We start from the raw sequence: 23,365 nt of genomic DNA on the forward strand, positions 1-23,365 counted from the left end.
GTTAAATGTCTCTCACTGTTCGTGGGCACAGTGGGGGTGTTAAATGTCTCGCTGGTCGTGGGCACAGTGGGGGGGGGGGTTAAATGTCTCGCTGGTCATGGACACAGTGGGGGGGTTAAATGTCTCGCTGGTCGTGGGCACAGTGGGGGGGTTAAATGTTGCTGTGAGACGTTTCGTCACACGGCAACAAAAGTGGCTTGGTTTTTTTTAGGAATGCTTTTCTTGTTTAAAGCTCCAAGTCCTCTGTGTAAATCTGAAAACCATTAGAAGACCATAAGAGCTGCCAAAGTCAGTTTCATGAAACTGGGCTCTGGTCTCACCAGTTCTTCATTAGCCTGTCAGGCTGAAACAACCAGTCAGTAACCCACTGATGACTTCATGGGCACGGCAGCCCTGTGCACACCATTTTAGGATGTCAGTGCACATATATTAAAAAAAAAAGTGCATGTGGAAACAAAACGAGCCAAATAGACCCGTGTGTCTTTGGTCAAACACGGGAATGTTTGACTCTGTAGCATGTTATAACGTGCACGTGTGTGATTTATTGAGAAGACACACAATCAGCTGAGCGGCCTCATCCATCAGTCACCCAGTAGAAACTGAGCAATCCTCTTGAGCCAACCTTTGCTCTTTGATGCTGCCCAGGGGGCCGTCAAGCCATTAACCAAACCCCCACCCGGGTGAGTGCTCCTACTTCCTGGGGAGAAGCGCTGCAAGTCTCTGCTTCTTAATAGGAAGAAAGTGGATCTCCTGAGAGCTGACCTTCTTTAGTTTGATTGCTCTGTTTTTAGAAACCTTTTTATGATTATTGTTGGGGTCCTGCTGCCCCCGAGACGATGACGGCATCCCATAGAGCTGCTGCAGAGAAGCCCCCTGGCTTCCATCCCGCTTGATGGAGAAGTTCTTGGTGGAGACTCCGGAGAGACCTTTAATCTTCCCACAAAGGATGGCAGGGATGGCATCTTTCACAGAGACAATGACCTTGGCCGTCTGAGAGGTGCTGACAAACTCGAGGTTTGCGGTTGCGCTCTGCTGACTCAGAGAGCTGGATCCTGCCACGCTGGTGTCGACCAGCCACTTGTGCTGCCGACTGAACTCCAGTGAAGTTAGACTGCCCAGGAGTTTGGAGTCTAAACTCTGCGCGCACTCAACACCGAGAGACAGTGCAGCGCTGTTCGAATCTTGACATGACTCTAAGCCAACTTGCTTCCTCACACTAGGCACCGACAAGTCCAGCGCACTGTCCTGCTGTGGATAGGGATATTCCTGTTTTACTTCCATTGGACAGGCCCTGACAGAAAGGTCCAGAATCTGTCCCTCCTCTGGAGACGTAAGGGACGGGGACACATCTTGGGACTGGAAGGGAAGCATGCGTTTCCTTGGAGAGGTAGTATCTTTCAGTGACGTCTGAGTGCTTTTACTCACAGTGCAAACTGGTTTTGGAACGCTCCCCTTGGAGTCCTCAGTCTGAAGTACGGGGATAGGGATAGGGAGGGGGACAGGTAGAGGTACTGGGAGGGGGATGACAACAGGGTAGGGGACCAGAAGTGTAGCAGGAGGGACCAGAGGAGCCAGAGGGGAGGTATAGGGAGGAACGAGGGGAGGAAGGGGGAAGAAGGCAGAGCCCTGGGATTGACATGTTGAAGATCCAGCCTGTGGAGGAAAAAGGTCCTGCAAGATGGCTGCAAAAGCTGGATTCTGCAGCAGAGACAGCAGGGTGGCTTCCTGCGACTGTCCTGCTGCCTTTGGGTCGACAGCTGTAGGTAAACCAAACGACAAAGGGTTCGAACACAGGCTGTTGTTCTGGAGGGGCAACTGTGGGCAGGTCGTGGTCTGAGGGATGACAGAGGGACTCAGGTGCTGGATGACCTGCTGGTCCAGAACTAGGGGAAGTGAAACGGGGCTTTGGCTCGTTATCAAGTACGGCGCTGCTCCTAATTGGCCGAGCTGAGGACCAGCTGCTCCGGCCATCTGGAGATGGAGTGGCAGCATTAGGGGACTCTCTCCCAGACACACTGGGTGGAGGACAGTCGTTGCTACTTTAAGAGCCACTCCTCCTGGAGGCTCAGTGGTGGGACTCACCAGAGATGGTGCAGGATGGTCCTCATGGTTAGAGAGCCCAACTTTGTTCAGTCCTGTCCTGCTGCTAGTAAACAGGTCAGCAGTCTGTGGGTTGTCACCATCTTCCACCTTCCTCAGGACTTCTCCTTCGCCCTCCTCAGAGCTGCACACGTTGTTGTGCGTTTTAATATCATCACTGTCCTCCATGATTCAGTTAATGAAGACCATCCAGAGTTTATTTTGACATCTCATCCATTGTTCTTCTGGTATCTGAAACACAAAACGCACAATGTTTGAGAACAAGTGGAAAATCTCAGACCACAGTGTTGTTGAGATCTTTGGCATTTGTCCTTGAAAAGACAACATTTAGTCTATGTTGTCTCTACTGCAGCTCAGTAACAAAGTTACTGACACTGCAGGTCTCTGTGGTCCTGTGGTGGACTTGTGACTTGTCCAGGGGGTACCCCACCTCAAGCATTCAGCAACAAGCCAGTAGTGTGTTGTTCTGGGGCTTAAAGTGCAGTTTGTCCATTATTAGAACCACATTAAGGAACGTCTAAAACTATGATGAAGCTCTCGACCTTGACCTCTCTAAGTGGCTTTAAGAATCTGTTGGACTCCTGGCAGGGACCAATGCAGACATGTTCCTGTTTTTAGTTTTCTACATTCGCCTTAGAATCTAGCCGTTTTTGTTACTTTTCTTTTTTTAGCCTTCATATTTGTTAAAAAAAAAAAAAAATCTGTATGCCTTTTTATAACTGTCTATTGTCATCATTCTTCGTTTAAATCAGGTCTCTTTTGTAAATGAGTCCTCGAGGCTCAATGGGATTTACCTGTTTAAATAAAGGTTGAATGAAAAAAAAATGATGATGAAGAATTCAAATAGTTTGAAGATCAGTGTTTTCTCTTTATTTCACTTAATGTAGGTGTTGGGTGAGAGAGTATTCCAAAATTCCCCCCAAAAAGTATTACACAAGCAGGAAACCACTTCAGTAATCAATAATCAGATTTATTTTACAGAACCACATGTATGTAATGTTATCTTTGTAGACTTAAACAGCTTCAGTTAGCAGAGGAGACCTTCTTATGAGCCACTGTCACTTCTGTACACATTCACTGAAAGTTGTGCACGGATCCAAGTAAGAAATAAAAACTACAAGTGTCCCATGAGATGAGTGCGTGAGCGTTTCAAACCTGCAGCACTCCATAAAGTCTGAGGAGGACACACAACTCTCAACTGGGAATGTTCAAGTTCTGCTTTCTTTAATCAAAACCAGTTTGATCCAGTCTAAAGACTCCAAGTGAGATTTTTTTAGTTGTTTCGTGGAAAAGCTGTGAACAACCCAGAGCTTATCTTGTAGTTTTTAAACGACCTCAGATTGAAGAAATCATTTAATCCTGAGCAGATTGGTGAGCTGACGGTCAAACCTGTTGTCTTAAAACAACCGTGTCCTAAAGCACACGTTGACTCCTACCTGTACGATGCTGTCGGCTGCACGTTACATGAGCACTACAGTTAAAGACAAATGGCAGCAGCAGCTAGCTGTAGCACTTGTGATGCAGAGTGGGGTCACAAGTCAAGGTAAGAAGTGACCCTGTCCATCTGTCCGTCAGTCTGCTGCGTGTGCTTCACTACGACTCCTTCACGCCACATGGCCCTCCCTCCTCCTCCCGCTCTGGAGAGCACCCCCCCCCCCCCACAACAATAAAACATCCCTTGGGCTCCTGAAGAGATAATGCATCCAATATCAGCAAAGTCAATTATTCATGCAGCCTGAGAAAAGAGAAAGGGTGGGTGATAGTGGTGGGGGTGGGCTGAGGGGTGGGGGTGGGGTGCTTTATCTTGTTTGCAGCATCAAATCATGTGGCATCTTAAAATTTAAAAAAAGTGCAACAAACACTATTTCGTGAATTTTTTCCTTGTGATGAGCGTTCATCACGGCCAACAAAGTCCATGCTCAATAATCCAGGCAGTTCATCACGGCGTCGAGCTTCGTCAGTGAAGAGAGGACATCTCTTCCCCCACACCCCCAGGCTAGCTTGTATGTTTTTCTGTAGTTGTAATAATGTGGCTGTGGTGGGTTCCAGCATGACTGCTGCAGGCGAGCAGCAGGTCATCTTGTTCTGGAGTCATGAAGCAGAACACATTACAGATTATCTCAGACTTTATAATGAAAGCCTTCCCGGCATTGATTCTTCACAGCTCTCGTGTTTATTCCACAACGCAGCCTGGACGAGACGTGTCCTTCAGTTCCATGAAGGATGAGCACCTGGCCACGACAGGGGACGTGCGCCACAGCTTCATCCTCACTAAGTGTGTTAGTCGTGAGCTGACAGGCCAGGCAGGCCAGAAGGACAAACTGTTGACTCAAGCCAGCACAAGAAGCTGCAACAAGTTTTGTTCCTTGATTCGTGTCTCACTGTTCACAGAGAACACACATGATTGAAGACACTTCTTTTTCACCACTATTTGGGTGCTGTGGTCTTTCTTGCATTCCAGGAAATTGGAGGCAAGCCATTTCCTGCGTGATAACGTGGTCATGAGGTCTGTGACACGACACGATATGAAAGAAGTCATTCTTGGTTCAGACTTCCTGCTGTTGCAAAAGCCCTGGAACGATCCAAGTCAGAGGACAGGGCCATCATGTGCTGCCATGAAAGGCAGGTGATCCTGTCACTGCTGCTGTCTGCATGTGTTACTTTGTCTATAGCAAATTATCTCCGGAACCAAAAGACAGAGTTGAATGAAACACTAAGAAGTAATCATTAGATGTATTTCTACAACTCATTAACTTCTGTAGTCAATCTAAGCCAAGATGGCCACCACAACTAATCAGTATGAGCCAACACAACTCAGTCAGTTTGACAGTGACAGAGATAAAATTAGGTGTGGTACCTGCGTGACAAAAACATTTGCAATAATTCTGAGCCTAAACCCTGTCTGTCTGCAAAATCTTTCATAAACCACTGGATGGACTTTAATGAAAGCCTCAAAAGTAACCTCTGGATGAACACCTGGAACTCACTAACTTTTAGAACCAAGAAGGTTCAAAATAGCCAGCACAGTAAACTGACCTCATCAGACACAGTAATGGCTGCAAGTCCATCATGTTCACAGATATTTGGCTGAAAATTTGTTCTGGTAGTAGAAGGGGTGGGCAATGTGGCTAAAATATAATATTGTTTTATTTCAGAGCATTCTGATGATAACGATACATTTTGTGATATAACAAAAAAAACAAAACAACAGAAATCGGTTATTCATTTGACAAAATTAACACGATGCTCTGCAGTATTATATAAAAACTAAACAAAACAAAAAAAACAAGGTGTGATTTTACTGAAATTACTTTATTTAGTAAAGTATTCAGTCTCAAAGTATAAAAAAATGATCCTTCTGTTATTTAGATTGAAAAAGTCTGCACAAAATATAGATCAACTAAATCCACCACAAAAACTAAAGTGCAGGTGCAGTTTCCCAAAATAACTAAATAAAATGAAGCTTAAGATCTGTTGATCACAAATGTAACATACAATAAAATATTTGTTTCCTTTAAATGAGCTGTAACTTCCAGAACTTGTAACAAGGTGATCATCTGACCCTGAAGCTGGTGGAGTTTCAGCGTCCTCTGTTCCTGCAGGAATGATTCTCTGATGCTCCGTCTCTGACTCTGTTCTTGCTCCATGGACCTCGAGAGACTCAGCTGAGCTGCGTGTGTTTGTACCAGCAGTTTAGAGCGGGGGGAGGGGGGCTCAACGTGAGGGAAGCGGCAGTGTGAGCAATGCTTTTAGCTTTTTAGCTAGCTAGTATTTCACGTGGCTAGCTTAGCATTACGCCAGTACCGACAGGTGGTGGGGGGTGCGCAGTTCGGTTCAGTAGTTTGGCACGCTCGGTTTGGTTAACGGGGCAAGGCGCCTCGCTTGTATAATGGTAGGGGGAAACACTGACGTATTTACGCCATGAAATTAGCATGTCATGATATAATTTATTTTCCCGGGCAAGTTTTTTTTACCGGTATTATCGTGAACAATAGGATATGGCCCAGCCCTAGGTAATGGCTCAGTGTCTTCTCTAACAAATATCCTGAGTACTTGTACTCTGAGATCTTTGTTTAAACCAGAGGTGGGCAACACTTGTTTCCAAAGGGCCACATCAAAACGTTCAAAAGCAATCAAAGCGCCGCATAAAGAATCAGAAAATAAAAGTTCTTTATGACAGATAATCCATCTGGAAGACATTTTTGTAGGCTTTTTCTTATTGTAGCATAGTTAGCATGCTTTATTAAACATCCATCCATCCATCATCTTTTACCCGCTTCTTCCATTTTGGTTCACGGGGGTCGCCAGTGCCCATGTCCAGCTAGCACTGTGCGAGGGGCGGGGTACACCCTGGACGGGTCTCCAGTCCATCACAGGGACACATAGAGACAAACGAGACAAACAACCATTCACTCTCTCACTCACACCTAGGGACAATTTAGAGTTACCAATCAGCCTAACATGCATGTTTTTGGTCTGTGGGAGGAAACCGGAGTACCTGGAGAAAACTCATGCATGCACGGAGAGAACATGCAAACTCCATCCAGAAAGGTCCTCGGACCGGGATTTGAACCAGGGACCTGCTCGCTGAGAGGCAGCAGCTCTACCAGCTGCGCCACCGTGCTGCCGTTTATAAAATGTATTTCACATATCTTTTAGGAATATAAGACATATTCTACAAACTGGGTCTTTAAAAATGTTATCCCCATTAGCTTAACATCAAAGTTCTTGCTCAATTATCCTCAATGGCTCAATGGGATTTACCTGTATAAATAAAGGTTGATTGAATTATCCAAGTATAAAATCCAGTGTTCAGTCAGGTCATCTGGACGGTTTCTTTTTTGTGCCGAGACATTTCATCCATTATCCAACGGACTTCTTCAATCTGAGGAACCTCCAAACAAAACTGATTTTCCACAAACAGCATACTCCAGAGGGAACACAACAGTTTGCTGGTGCTAAGATGGCCTCTGGGGCTCGCCCTCTCCCTTGTCATCTCCTCTGACCAGCAAACTGTTTTCTTTTTCATTTTGGAGTACCAGTATGCTGTCGGTAGAGAATCAGTTTTGTTTGTTGGTTCCTTAGATTGAAGAAGTCCGTTGGATGATGGACAAAATGTCTCAGCACAAAAAAGAAACCGTCCAGATGACCTGACTGAATATTGTTGGGTTAGCTTAACTTTATACACATTAGTGGAAATATTAAAAACAAACATGTGTCTGTGTTTCTAAGTCTTTAAGGTTCAGTCTAGTTATGGAAATACAATGACTTAATGTTTTTAAAAAAGTTTTGCACAATACGTTTCATTTAAATGTCCTTCAATCTCATTGATAAATTGCTGTTTTTTTATCAGTTTTTTTGTAAAAGTTTTTTTTAACTAAGGTTATTGGGGGCCTGATGGAGATTGTTCAAGGGCCACTTTTGGCCCTCGGGCCTTAAGTTGCCCATGTCTGGTTTAAACTCTGGCATGCAAAGCGGTGGGAAATCCATTCCTTAAAGCAGTTCTGGTTTGTTGTCATGTCAGGAGTTTAAACAGCATTAAGAGCTTCTGATCCAGTGCCCACCTCTTCCAGCCTCCACAACAGTTCACAGGTCACTGATTCCACTTCACTTGAATCATGTGAGAACAATGTCAAACTGCAGTGAGCAGGAGTAGGAAGTTTACCCAGCTTGCTCTGCAATAATCCAAAGTACACGGAGACCACGGTCATCTTTTCTTCCTGCCACATTATCTGCCCCAGTGATTTTGCTTTGCGTTTGTGTTGACTCAGAAAAGGAAAGGTCAGACAAAGAGTCCACAGGAACATTATTTAATCACACGCGAGATTAGATATTTCTCTGGCTGCAAGAGAGCTAAACCAAACTTTTTTTTGGCAAATAGCTTCAGTTTAAGGTCTTAATCTTCTTGAAGCAGTGTGCTGTCGGAGCAAGTCTCTGGTTTCAACGTGCTATCAGAAGTTCAAGCAGTTTTAGTCAAACCTGAGCTAGTGGAAGAAACGTGATGCGGCCCTGACAAACCCGGAATAGGATTTTTAAACACGGCCTAATTTATTGACACGTTTACGTTCAAAAATCTCACGTGTCCTCTGTAAGGGTTCTGACTTCACAAGCCAGTAAGAGCTAATTGAGTGAATAGGCATGAAGAGACCCAACAGAGAGCCAAAGGACAAATGAGATCCCTCCCCTGTCCCTTTTACTGTAATCATTTCCACATTTCTCCCCCCGCCTCAGTGATTAAATGTACACTACAGAGAGTCAAATAAAGAGAGAAAACAAGCCCCAATTTCAACTCCATTACATGCACTGCCGTCTCAATACTTCACATAGCCCTCTTATCACAAAACCCTCTCTCATTATGGGTTTATTTTACCAGAGGAAACAAAAGCAGCCAGGATGGATGGGGCACAGCAGATGAGCTAAAGGTCATCTCCATCAACACCCCTCCACTCCACTAGCCAATTACAAACTGATTCCAAAAAAGTTGGGACATTAAACAAATTGTGAATAAAAACTGAATGCAAAGATGTGGAGGTGCCAACATCTAATATTTTATTCAGAATAGAACACAAATCACAGATCAAAAGTTTAAACTGAGAGAATGTATCATTTTAAGGGAAAAATCTGTTGTTTACAAATTTCATGGCGTCAACAAATCCCAAAAAAGTTGGGACAAGTCCATGTTTACCACTGTGTGGCATCCCCCCTTCTTCTTACAACACTCAACAGACGTCTGGGGACAGAGGAGACCAGTTTCTCCAGTTTAGAAATAGGAATGCTCTCCCATTCATGTCTAATACAGGCCTCTAACTGTTCAATCGTCTTGGGTCTTCTTTGTTGCACCTTCCTCTTTATGATGCGCCAAATGTTCTCTATAGGTGAAAGATCTGGACTGCAGGCTGGCCATTTCAGTACCCGGATCCTTCTCCTACGTAGCCATGATGTTGTGATTGCTGCAGAATGTGGTCTGGCATTATCGTGTTGAAAAATGCAGGGTCTTCCCTGAAAGAGATGACGTCTAGATGGGAGCATATGTTGTTCTAGAACCTGAACATAGTTCTCTGCATTAATGGTGCCTTTCCAGACATGCAAGCTGCCCATGACACAAGTGCTCATGCAACCCCATACCATCAGTGATGCAGGCTTCTGAACGGAGCGTTGATAACAACTTGGGCTATCCTTGTCCTCTCTGGTCCGGATGACATGGCGTCCCAGTGTTCCATAAAGAACTTCAAATCGTGACTCATCTGACCACAGAACAGTCCATTTTACCACACTCCATTTTAAATGACCCCTGGCCCAGGGAAAACGTCTGAGCTTGTGGAGCTTGCTTAGAAATGGCTTCCTCTTTGTACTGTAGAGTTTCAGCTGGCAACGGCGGATGGCACGGTGGATTGTGTTCACTGACAATGCTTTCTGGAAGTATTCCTGAGCCCATTCTGTTATTTCCTTGACAGTGGCATTCCTGTTTGAGGTGCAGTGACATTTAAGGGCCCGGAGATCACGAGCATCCAGTAGAGTTTTACGGCCTTGACCTTTACGCACAGCGATTGTTCCAGATTCTCTGAATCTTTTGATGATGTTATGCACAGTTGATGATGATAACTTAAAAGTCTTTGCTATTTTACGCTGGGTAACACCATTCTGGTATTGCTGCACTATCTTTCTGCGCAACAATGGTGGAATTGGTGATCCTCTTACCATCTTGGCTTCTGAGAGACACTGACACTCTGAGAAGCTCTTTTTATACCCAATCATGTTGTCAATTGACCTAATTAGCGTTAATTGGTCTTCCAGCTGTTCGTTATATGCTCAATTTCCTTTTTCCAGCCACTTATTGCTACTTGTCCCAACTTTTTTGGGATTTGTTGACACTGAAATTTTGAATCAACATATTTTTCCTTTAAAATGTTACATTTACTCAGATTAAACTTTTGATCTGTCATCTACGTGACGTCTCTGGGCAGCACGTCTAATCCCCAAAATGTCCCCCGGGCGCTTTCAATAGCTGCCCACTGCACCACCTGGTGGTGGATGGGTTAAATGCAGAGACTAATTTCGCCATTGTATGGAAACATACAGTGCTGACATTGTGATGACATTATTATTATTATTATTATTATGTTATATTATGAATAAAATATTGACATTTGCCATCTCCACATCATTGCATTCAGTTTTTATTCACAATTTGTTTAGTGTCCCATTTTAGGAATCTGGTTTGTACATCTCATTAGAGAGACAAAAAACATCCATTGTGATGCCTGCTCCTTCCATATCTGCAGAGATTACCAATATCTTTTAATTCACTGACCAGTCCTGTACACGCCAGAGTTCACATCCATTACGACACCTCCACTTAAAACAGCATTGTTCAGATCATTCTGCAACAACTACTCACCGTTTCCACTATTTTGAGATGAATGTACACCAACAAATCTACAGCTCAAAGTCAAGTACTGTCAGGTGAATAATGAAACACTGGTTAGACTAAAGCTGCGGGAAACTTTGTTTTATTTCTTGTGGTGGTTGCCCTTTAGGCTACACCTAGTGGGTTTAACCCTGTGCACAGCACGCCAACACTGAAAACTCAAGTCCACGCCCATCTACTGTGTGGGCCCCACCTAGACCGCATAAATACCCACAAGTTTGTGGCTCAGCTCCCCCTTTTTCTTCAGCCAGCCAACATTGAGCAACAACAACAAGCAAAAAAAAAAGAAAAAAAAAAGCAAGATGTCCTCCAGTGGAACGATTCATCTCTGCCAGGGATGCAACTCAGGCTGCATCCTTTCGTTGGACCGGTGCCACGTCTGCGAAGGCTGCCTGGGAACCACTCATGCCCGCCAGGCCGTGACACCGCAGGCCTCCTGCCCATCCTGCAGACTTCTCCCAACGGAAGAGATATAGCACTGGGTCAAGCTTTTTTCCTCTCTCCCAGAACAACCGGCAGAGTCCTACCTGCTGGACAGGTTCCTGGACTTCCTTGGCGCGAAGCAGGACTCAGACGTGTCCGCCTCTGAAGTGGAAATGGCCAGCAGCCTTGCTCCCTCCTCTCGGACAAGAGAGATGGAGATGGAGCTGCCGTCGACGGAAGGACCCCAAGGCATCCAGACCTTCTCCGTCACCCTCCTCCCAGCAATCGGCGCTCTTGTTCATGCGTTGCTGGACATCATCCAGAAAGCGGCAATGGCGTGTGATCTGTTTGTTCCTGGTAAGGCGCCACCCTCCAACCTCCTGGCGGGAAGATTTGCCGCCCAGCAGCCCAGCCACCGGGACCCGGTCTGGTCTTGTTTCCCAGCGGTTTTTTCTTTTTTGGCGGGTTCCTCTTAGGAACCTTTGAAACTGAAGGCACCTGTCTCCACCTTCGCACCCATCACGAAGGTGGAGGGGCTGATGGACCACAGTTTTCCAGCCGTTCAGTCCCTGGAACCCAGCCTGTCGTTTGTGTTTGGGGTGAGAGCGGCAAAATACGTTGGACGGTGTATCATCCCTCCGTCCCCCAGCGACCAACTGACCACGAGGCTCATTGACAGGACCCATCAGTGCGCCTCGCAGATGGCAGCGGTGACGAACGTGGCGATGCTAGCTCTTAGCATCTCATGGAAGACCAAACAGCCGGAGGCGTTCATGTCAGATGACGAAATGGATGTGCCATTTAATTACCTGGAACCACACACTGCAGTTTGCAGGTGCCCCCCCGAGGTTCAGTGATGTTTTGGAAACTTGGTTAATGTCCCCAGAACAGGGCCGAGTTTTACAGATGGAGGTGAAGGGACTTTTGATAGAAAACTCAAAGTGTGTGGAAACTGCACTGCATCTGCTGCGCACGGCAGGGATGAGAGTGTTCCTTTATCTGAACGATCTGCTTCTCCTGACCCAGTCCAGAGAGGAAGCGGATACCCAGACAAGCACCTTGGTGTTGTATTTGTCTCTCCTGGTTTTCACTGTAAATAGGGAATAATGCTCAACGATCCCCTCCCAGCTCATCACATATCTGGGAATGGACCTGAACTCAGTCATCACGGCAGCCTGCTTGTCGTTCCAGAAGAGGGAATCCCTGACGTCACTGCTTCGACGAGTCAGGTTCCACAACCCGGCAACTGCACTGACATTCATGAGGCTGCTCGAGATGATGTCAGCGGCTCATGCTGTCATCCTGCTAGGTTTCTACACATGAGGAGGCTTCAGAGATGGTTCATTCGTCAGCGTCTCAACCCCTTTCGCCACATGTTTTGAATAATTACCGCTCTCCCATCGGTGGGGGAGAACCTGAGTCACTGGGGAAACCCACAGAACCCCTAGGAAGAGTGATGTCACTCATTTCTGTGTCCACGGATGCGTCCCTCTCAGGCTGGGTGGCAACATGTCTGCCCAGAAGGTGGGTGGAACATGGCCCCCTCACAAGTGTCTCTACATAATGCTGGAGCTGATTTCCGTGGGGATAGTAATCAAACACTTTGCCCCGAGGCCGCAGAGTCATCATGTGAAGGTGCTAAACAGAGGGGCCAATATCACGTCCAAGGGTGGACCTCAGGAGAAGGATCGGCGCCTCAACCCGGACCTGTCTCTGCAGATGTTAACTTGTGCTTTTTCTCTGACCCCGCTAATAGCACAGCTTTTGGGGCGGGTTCGGGGAGAACAACTGAAAGTGGTCCTGATCACCCCAGAACGCACATGCGCTGTTTTTTCCGGTGCTTCAACAGCTGACGAGCGCATCATGGAAACTGCCTTGGCAGGAGGACGCGCTCTTACAGGCAGGAGGAGCGATCAGGAGCCCTCCGGTGATAGGACAGCACCTCTGGGCTTGGCTGCTAAACGGGAACGTTTAGTGATGGGGGTTCTCTTTGGATGTGGTGCAGCATCCACCATGGCATGTTATGTAGCCAAGTGGGGAGCTTTTCAGAAACGGTGTTTGGAGAGGGACGTGGACCCGACCTCTTGTTCGTTAAGTTGGGTTTTATCCTTTTTGCATCCTCTGATGAAACGTTTCTTAAAAAGGTGTGCACAGACAAAGACCGGTCTCGTGCACACTCCTCCCACAATGGGATAGTGCTCATACTCCACGCACTGTCTGAAGATCCATTTGAGCCTCTGGATCAGGTGTTGCTGAAATTCTTCTCTCTCAAGACAGTTCTGATGTCAGCAAAGAGGGTAAGTGACCTTTCAGCTCTGTCGGTCGCCCCCTCCTGTCTTAGAAATCAGGGTGATGAGATCTCAGCGGTACTGCGCCCAAACCCTGCTTTTATTCCTAAAAGCATAAACAGTTCTTTCAAATCCAGGATTATAATGTTGGATGGGTTTTCTACCCCTCCACACAATTCTGAAGAAGAGGTTCAGTCTTACGTACTCTGTCCTGTTTGTGCACTCGCTTGTTAAGTGAGAGGCACAGCTGATCTGCGTAAATCTGATAGGCTGTTCATCCATTACAGTAACCAGTCACATGGACAACCTCTATCTCCTCAGTGGTTGGCTCATTGGTTATGTGAGGCTATTTCTTTAGCTTATTCATCAGTAGGCATTTCCATCCCTGATGGACTGTGGGCTCACTCCACCAGAGGAATTTCAACCTCCACAGCGCTGCATGGCGATGTGTCTGTACAGGACATCTGTTCTGCGGCACCCTGGTCATCACAGACTTCTTTCATCCACTTTTACCTGCGTGATGTCTCTAAGTCATCTCTGTCACATTTGGTTCTCAGAGTTCTTTCAGAGTGACATCACAGTGGTGCTCACCTCTTCATTTTCCTTTTCATATTCAAAATCCATGAGTAATCGGAGTACTCAGTTCTCAGTTGTGTTAAGGAACACATGTCTGTTATGGTATTTATCAGGTGCTTGAGTTAACTGCACGTAGTCATGACAGAGGAATTAGTCAGATCATGTGTTAAAGCAGTTTTTCTGGTTATGCGCACTTGGGTTCGGACAGATCCAGTGAGGCGTGGACTAAATCCTGCTTTGCCTTTAACCCACTAGGTGTGACTTAAAAGGCAAGCACTACAAGAAATAGAACATAGGTTACGTATTGTAATCACAGATTCTGATTGTGGGCGTAACCCTTTAAGCACTGGGCCTCACTGACTCCCAGGTGGCTGAAGAAAAAATTAGCTATTGGGAGCCGAGCCACGGACTCATGGGTATTTATGCGGTGTAGGTGGGGCCCACACAGTGGGTAGACATGGACTTGAGTTTTCAGTATTGGCGCGCTGTGCGCGGGGTTACACCCACTAGGCGTGGCTTAAAGAAATATGCCCACAATCATAGAATCAGTGGTTACAATATGTAACCTACGTCCTGCTAGCTGAGCTCATACACTGTAAAATCTAACATGTTGTGTCTACCTTTAAAAAATACGTTAATAAAAGGGCTTGTGTTAAATTTTGAGGCTAAGTAAAAAACAATTAGTTGTACTTAGGTTATCTACTATATTGTTTAACTTTACTAATTGGCTTGGCTTTTATGTATGTGAATGTTTCTGTAAAGTGCCCTGAGACAATTTTGTTGTGATTTGGCACTATATAAATAAACTGAATTGAAACTGAATTGAATTGTTTGAAAATCTCTAATATTGTGTGGTGAGTGAATTGTGACGTCAGTAATTGTCTTTATTATCGTTGCTTCAGACGTGCAGCTCTCCTTTTAAGCAGAGGGCTTTGTTGCCATTTCAAGACAGTAGCAGGTCAGGATCAGTGGTGGGTTCTGTTGACAATCTTAGATGGAAATGAAATGGCAGCTCCCACCGCTAGAGTAATTCAGACATTTTTGGACTGATGCGACTTGGGCCAAGAGGAGTCTTCCTCCGCCGTGGAGCCGACACGCACACTCCCACACATGGAGAGAGGCTGTGGAGACGCCAAGCTGCGACATTAACTTCTCGTTTGTCCGGATCACTTTCCTGTAACACCACCCAGGAGTGGACGAAGGGAGGATTATGACGCCGTGAAATGGAAGCTACTGCGAGACAACTGGAGACCCATCATGACAGCGCACTGTCACTAGAGGAAAACAATAAAAAAAGAAGGGGGGAGAACGATGAAGAATAATCTATGGTTTACCCTTTGATTCCACACTTATCACTCTGGATAAAATTGAACACTACCTGGATGAGCGTTTTTACAACCTGTGCATCATGAGTCCTCCACAGAAGCAAGCACAGCGGGACTGGTCCTCCGAGACAGATGAGGCGCGACAACTATGACTATTGAGGTCAGTGTACTCGAGTCCATAAACGACAAAATATCCATCCTTGAAATACTACACTTGGACATTGAAGAGCTTAAAGCTAGCCTCGAGTTCACCCAGTCACAGCTTGAGACGGTACAAACTGAAAATAAAGAACTCAAACATGCTGTCAACGCTCTTACCTGTCAAGTTGAAATGATCTCAAATGAAAATAAAATAATGAAGGAAACCATACTGGATCTGCAGAGCCGCAGCATGCGCGACAATTTAATATTCACAGGAACACCAGAAAAACCTCAAGACAACCCGGAACAATCAAAGATTTCATGCAATCGGCACTCCAACTGACAGGCGAAACTGTGAACAATATAAACTTTTCACCAGGTCCACCGCATCGGCACTAAGAACTCTGGCAAGCCGAGACCTATTTTAGCCAAACACTTTAAGCAAAAGGAATTAATTAAAAGTCGCGGAAGGGAATTAAAAGGAACTTCTTATGGGATGAACGACCAGTATCCGAAGGAAATCCAAGAAAGGCGAAAGAAACTTCTCTCGCTTCTTAAACAATTTCGTGAAAAAGGGCAAAAAAGTGAACAAGAGCTTCACTAACTGTTAACTGTAGATAAACTTTATGTTGATGGACGGCTATACCGGGATGCTACGGTCACCACCTGGCTGTAAATACAAAACACAGGAGTCCACGACTAAATCACATCTATGGGGAGAATGAAGTGGGAGGGGGGCTGGGGAGGACGGAGCAATAGCTATATAACCCTCATGGATAAATAAGTCAAATTTTTGTTTCATTATTATAATAATAATTATTATTAATAATTAACATTTTATTTTCTGACACTTGACTACCATTACAATTGCTAAATTATTATTTTTTTCTTTTACTTTCTGTTTTTCTTCTTTTCTTCTCTGCTATCCTTTTCTTAGCTTTCTCTTGCTCTCTCTATTTACTTTGGACTCCCCAAGACGGTGCTCTATTCGTTGGTTTGTTTGTTGTTTTGCCCCCCCCTGAGTAATTTATAAAAAAATTAATGTGTATGTACGCATATGTACATGTATGTGTATATGCAACTTAATCTATATACAGTTGTCTCTGGATTCATGTGATACCTGGCTCTTACTTTTTGGGTACACAATGGGCCTTTTTGTGTTTTTTGTTATTGTTGTTCATTTCTTTTTCTTTTTTTTTTTGGGGGGGGGGGGGTTATCTTCCCTTCTCCCTCCAGTGTCACATCTCTCCTACTTGGGAAGATTTCAAATATCAGCAAAATCAGGCAGTTTCAAAATATAAATGGTAAATGGACTGTACTTATACAACACCTTTCTATCTAATCAAGATACTCAAAGCTCTTTACAACAATCTGTGCCTCATTGACCCATTCATACAGCTCTATACTAGATCTATACAAAGCTAATTGAACAAATCATTCTAAAGAGACTAATCAGTGTTTTATCACATTCATACACTGATGGACACACATCAGAGGCTATGAGGGGTTCAGTGTCTTGCCCAGGGACACTTCAGCATTTGACTGCTGGTGGATTTGAACCCCCAACTCTTGCATTGGAGGATGACTGCTCTAACCACTCAGACACAGCCGCCTATCACATAAATAAATCTAATGACTAAACTGAAGTTTATCAGCTGGAATGTAGGTAGCATTAACTCACCGACAAAAAGAACCAAAATCCTCTGTCATCTCAAAAAACTGCGAGCCGATGTACGTTTGCTACAAGAAACCAAACTATCAGACAACAAACATATGAAATTAAAAACGCAGCACTTTAATCAAATTTACTTTTCTTCATATAATTCCAAAAAATGAGGTGTCTCAATTCTCATTATTTAACCCCTAATCCAGAAGCATACTATAACGGACTCAGATGGACGATATATTATTATTAATGGGACAATGAATAATATTAATATAACGATCACAAGCATTTATGGACCGAATGTGGATGACCCCACATTCTATCATAATTTTTTCACATCATTACAGACTTTTTCAACATCAGCCATAATTATAGGTGGAGACTTTAACACAGTCATCCACCCAACAATAGACAGCTCAACAAACTCCCACCACACTAAGAACTGGCATTCAACTGAAACCATTAAACAATGCATGACAGGTATTGACCTTGGCGATGGGTGGAGGCTACAAACCCTTCTACAAGGGAATACACTTACTTTTCTTCTGTCCACAAATCATGTTCACAAATTGATTATTTTCTTACCAGCAACTCTTTGATAACAGATATTTCCACCCCAACTATTCATTCAATCATCATATCGGATCATGCCCCCATCACTTTCATATTGGACAAGAAAACTGAAACAAAAACCAGCCAAAGGTGGTGATTCAACACATCTCTACTGCAAGACAAAGGATTTAATTTATATTTTAGGAAACAGTGGTCATTATTTATGGAAACAAATGATATATATATATTTTTGGGGGCGGCTGTGGCTGAGTGGTTAGAGCAGTCGTCATCCAATGTGAGAGTTGGGGGTTCGAATCCACCAGCAGTCACATGCTGAAGTGTCCCTGGGCAAGACACTGAACCCCTCACAGCCTCTGATGTGTGTCCCATCAGTGTATGAATGTGATAAAGCTCTGATTAGTCTCTTTAGAATGATTTGTTCAATTAGCTTAGTAGAGATCTAGTATAGAGCTGTATGAATGGGTCAATGAGGCACAGATTGTTGTAAAGAGCTCTGAGTATCTTGAAATAAGATAGAAAGGTGTTGTATAAGTACAGTCCATTTACCATATAATAAATACATCTCCAACGCTTATCTGGGAAACAGCTAAAACAGTATTAAGAGGGAAAATAATTTCTTATTCCTCATTTAAAAAGAAAAGTGAACAAAATTTAGCAAATACCTTGGAAGAAAAATTAAAACAATTACATAAGTCATATGTAATAAGGAAATTAGAGAAACCAAAAATAAACTTGATAACATCATCAGTAAAAAGACACAATTTATCCTACAAAGACTACGATATAACCATTATGAACATAATGATAAATCTGGTAAATATTTAGCAAATCAACTTAAACATAATAAGGAAAAATCTCTCATTACAACAATTAAAGACTCTGTGGGAAATATCACCAATGACCCACAAATAATAAATAACACCTTTAGACAATTTGATCATGACTTGGGGGTGGCTGTGGGCAAGGAGCCCACTCATTGCTCTAGTTACAGACCTATTTCCTTAATTAACACCGATCTTAAATTAATCAGCAAAGTGCTAACAACACGTATTGAATCAGTTATTTCATCTGTTGTTCACCCAGATCAAACAGGATTTATTAAAGGCAGGCATTCTTCAAATAATACACGTAGACTTTTCAGCCTCATTTATCCCAACAAACAATAAAACAACTATTATCTCACTAGATGCAGAAAAAGCATTTGATAAAGTAAATTGGACATTTCTAATAAAAACATTTAAAAAATTTGGTTTTGGACAGTCATTTATTCAATGGATCAAAACCTTCTACAATAAACCAAAAGTAGCAGTTATAACAAATAACTTGATCTCAACAAGTTTTACACTACACAGAGGTACCAGACAAGGGTGCCCACTATCACCCTCATTATTTGCACTTTTCATTGAACCATTAGCAGCAGCAATCCATCAAAACATTAATATTGAAGGCATTCATACAATAACATAATACATAAAATCAGCTTATATGCAGACGATGTACTACTGTTCCTACAAAGCCCTAACAAATCAATTAAAGAACTAACCAAAGTAATCAATACGTACTCCAGAATTTCAGACTACACAACAAACTGGAACAAGTCTACCACACTGGCGATAAATGGAGACCAATTTTTACACATCACAGATCCCTCACCTACCACCACCTGCTGGCCAGATCACATACTTAGGCATGAAATTCTCCCCCCGGCTGTCAGAGATGTTCCACCTTAATTTTACCCCTCTATTGAAAACAATAAAAGATGACTTAAAAGATGGATGACAATACCTCTTTCAATTATAAGACGTATTAACACCATTAAGATGATGATATTGCCCAAACTTAACTACTTATTCACCATGATTCCTACGCAACCTACAGCAGCATTTTTCACCTCCCTGGACACAATTATAACATTTTACTGGAAAAATTAAAAACCTAGAATAAAACTAACAACATTGCAACAGTCAAAGCTTCAAGGCGGCCTAGAAGCGCCAAGTTTCCACTACTATCCATCCATCCATCCATCCATCCATCCATCCATCCATCCATCCATCCTTTATCTTTACCCGCTTATTCCATTTTGGGTCACGGGGGTCGCTGGTGCCCATGTCCAGCGATCACTGTGCGAGGGGCGGGGGACACCCTGGACAGGTTGCAAGTCCATCACAGAGTTTCCACTACTACTATTTAGTTAATCAATTGCAATACCTCATCAAATGGATACACTCAACCCACCATGTTCATCCATGGCTCGACATCGAACAACTTGACTGTAAAACCAATAAATTCATTAGCAACACAATTAGACGTCACGACTGTTTTAAAAACCCAGCAATTGCAGCAACCCTCCACCACATCTTTGATGAGCATAACCTCTTAACTTTTCAACAGCTTATCGATAAATATAACATCGATAGAAATCAGTTCCTTCAATATAATCAACAGTCCATCAAAACTAAAATGGACATTAATAATCCTGACCTAGGACAGCCATCCCTATTAGTAAAATAAATTGCAAAATCACAAAAAATATCTCAAAATTATATATATTAATATCTTCAAGTGACAATGCACCTCAAATTCTGATCACAAAATGGGGAAAAGACCTTAATATCTGCACAGACAATCAATGTTGGAATATTGTTTGCCATAACATCTTCACTATGTCCAATAACACCAATATACAGTTAATACAATATAAGATAATTCATAGAACATATCTCACACAACACAGGATGTCTGTCATGGGACTTGCAGAATCAGACATTTACACACCGTGTCCACCAACAAAACTTTTGGAAAGAAATAATGAAACCGTCTCAAATCTCTGGCCATAACGTCCCACTATCCACTTCCATCTGCTTACTGGGTAATCTAGAGGTGAACTTAAACTCCAGACAGATCCAAACCCGGCTGGAAAAGTGAAAAACATGAGTACATCACAATGACTACACCTTCTCACACAACAGATCCCAACGGAACAACAAGCAGCAATATATACCAGTTTGAATATTTCAATAAAATGTACTCCATAATTCTTGACTCCATTCCATTGTCCTGAGTCGGTACCACTGAGGAACCAACAACTGGGGGGGGAGAACTTAATAACAAGATTACATAAAGTTATCCTTTATCTATTTCATTTGTTTACTTTCTTTTGACATATAATTATATTTGTTTGTTTTCTTTCTCTCTCTCCTCCACTTACCTAAAAAAATCTAATAAGGACTATTAAAAAAATTAAAAAATAACAATGCAAATGAGAAAATAACTGCCAAGATTAAAGGAAAGCAGCCATATGTTAAACTATTTCATTGTTTTCTTTATTTTATGTGTATATATTACTGTTGTTGTTAGTCTGTAATGTTAGTTTAATGTACACAAATTGGTGAATGAAGTTGTTTAAAGACAAAGATCAAATGTTGGCTGAAGCAGAACCATTGTGCAGCTTGTGGTGAGAGCCCACTGGGCTGTGACTGGTGGGGCCCAGCTGGTAAATACGTTAGTGGGGGTGTCTATACAACGTCTCCAAACATCCAGGGGCAGTTCCAATGTCCTTGTTTACGTCAGTCTTGCTATTATTATAATTATAATAATAATTATGAATATTAAAAAGAAAAAAGTACGCAGTAACTAACTTTCTCTCCAAATAGCTGCAGACTTGGCCTGGGTGTCTTGAATCCATGCATCCCAGTTTATATTTTCTAGCGCGTTAGTGTTTATTGCAACGCCTGAATCAGTTATTACGACAGAAAACATTCAAGGCCCTGAACGTCCAGGACTCAAAACAACAGTGATGATAAATTCAATTACAATCAACTTTTAAGCAACTGGTCTGGACTTTCTATCTAATCAAGATACTCAAAGCTCTTTACAATCTGTGCCTCATTTACCCATTCATACAGCTCTATACTAGATCTACACAAAGATAGATCAAATCATTCTAAAGAGACTAATCAGAGCTTCATCACATTCAGACACTGAAGGACACACATCAGAGGCAGTGAGGGGTTCAGTGTCTTGCTCAGGGACACTTCAGCACGTGACTGCTGGTGGATTGAGGGTTCAGGCCCCAAGTCTCCAACAACCCAGTGACCCTTTCATCAACGTCCCCTGGCCCACAGGGCTGGTGCCATTACCCACAATGCAATGTTCTGCAACTGATTCAACTAGACTTGAAATTTCAGTTTAAGTACCGTGGTGCAGCTGGTAGAGCTGCTGCCTCTCAGCGAGCAGGTCCTTGGTTCAAATCCGGGTCCAGGGTCTTTCTCGGTGGAGTTTGCATGTTCGCTCCGTGCATGCGTGGGTTTTCTCCGGGTGCTCCGGTTTCCTCCCACAGACCAAAAACATGCATGTTAGGCTGATTGGTAACTCTAAATTGTCTCTAGGTGAGAGAGTGAATGGTTGTTTGTCTCGTTTGTCTCTATGTGTCCCTGTGATGGACTGGAGACCTGTCCAGGGTGTCCCCCCCAGTGATTGCTGGACATGGACACCGGCGACCTGTGACCCAAAATGGAAGAAGCTGGTGAAGATGATGGTTTCAGTGTTTCTTCCCACCAGGACTGCTCCTGTTGGCTCATCACAGACACCACCCCTGGTGAACCTGCAGCCATTAAAGCTGGCGGGGGGGTGATGGAGCCCCTCTAGCCGGTGGGAGCCATCAAGCCTCTGGGAGCTGGACTGTCATTGCCACAACAAACCAGTTAGTCACTGGTTCCTGTCACAAACACGTAGCAGTGAGCTGTCAGCCAGTTAGCAACACAACATGAAGCGCCTGCGCTCCTTTCATCCGTTTTCCTTATTTCCTCCAATAAAATGTCCGTTTTTACTTCAGACACAAACACGAGCTCACCCGTCGAAGAGCCCCGCTCCTCCCGCTCCTCCTGCTCCTCCCGGTCCGTGAAGAAACCAGAGCACAAAGCTCAGAAATACACGAGCCCGATATTTATCTCTTCACTGCGACTCTGTCCAACACTGAAGCTGCGCGCGCAGCACAGCACCCCCTCCCCCCCACAAAGACACGGAGGGGGGAGGGGGAGCGGAACAGGGGTGTTTCTAGAAGCTGCCCTTTAGGGGTGCTCAGCCCAAACATTTGTAATGTGGGGGCTCTGGGAGTCCTCCCTCTGATAATTGTGAATGAAGTACATGCCATTTCCTGCATTCTGATGTATTTTAACATGTTTTTAAACATCTTCGTTTACCTACGTAAGTAAACACTTGATTCAATAAGATTCAATTTAAAGAGCACAGCACAAGAAGTAACTCTAAGCTAGCAGCGCGTAATACAGATGTGCTAGCTAAAATGCTACAGACATAGCCATAAATATCATATAAACACTAGATCCCTCATTAGCTGCTGTGGCGCAGGATTTTCGGCCACCATCTTGGAGCGGTCGTCTTTATTTGGTTAAAGCAGAACCCTGGTCGGTCCTCGGGGCTATTTGCCGGTCCGTGGCCTAGGTCCCTGGTGGTGCGGCTGCCTCCTGCTCCTAGATGGATGCACTGGAGCCTCCCTCCCCTAGTGGATCTCGGAGAATGGGGGTGCCTATTTGGGTCAGTGGGGAAGCTGGCCCCCTGGGAGGGCATTGCCACCTCCTCAGTTGTTCCTCCCCATCCCGACGTCTTCCTCCACCCACTCCATCACACCACCACTCAAGCAGGGCCTTGGGGTTCAGGTGCACTACTGAGCTGCGGGGAGGATCCGCCATCTCCATGGTTCGTGGAGACCTGGGCCCCAATTTTATCAAACAACCTAGACACTCACATATAACATTCTCATGACACATGCATATATAGGGTCTGGAGTGGGCACATGGTGGCATATAGCAGGTGGGATGTGTAATCA

General features: G+C 44.0%; 1 protein-coding gene across 1 annotated transcript; it reads right to left on the reverse strand.

The window, feature by feature from the left end:
• Window positions 1-517: 517 nt before the first annotated feature.
• On the reverse strand, window positions 518-22,387 carry zmp:0000001174 (retinoic acid-induced protein 2). Its single transcript, XM_037675039.1, has 2 exons — window positions 22,373-22,387; window positions 518-2,331 (listed from the first exon to the last, which is right to left on the reverse strand). Exon 2 carries the CDS (start codon window positions 2,266-2,268, stop codon window positions 691-693), a length of 1,578 nt encoding a protein of 525 aa, XP_037530967.1. The 5' UTR covers window positions 2,269-2,331; window positions 22,373-22,387; the 3' UTR covers window positions 518-690.
• Between the last annotated feature and the right edge of the window lie 978 nt (window positions 22,388-23,365).

The sequence above is a fragment of the Nematolebias whitei genome, chromosome 3 (assembly GCF_014905685.2).
Source record: "Nematolebias whitei isolate Nwh7 chromosome 3, NemWhi1, whole genome shotgun sequence".
NCBI lineage: Eukaryota > Metazoa > Chordata > Actinopteri > Cyprinodontiformes > Rivulidae > Nematolebias > Nematolebias whitei.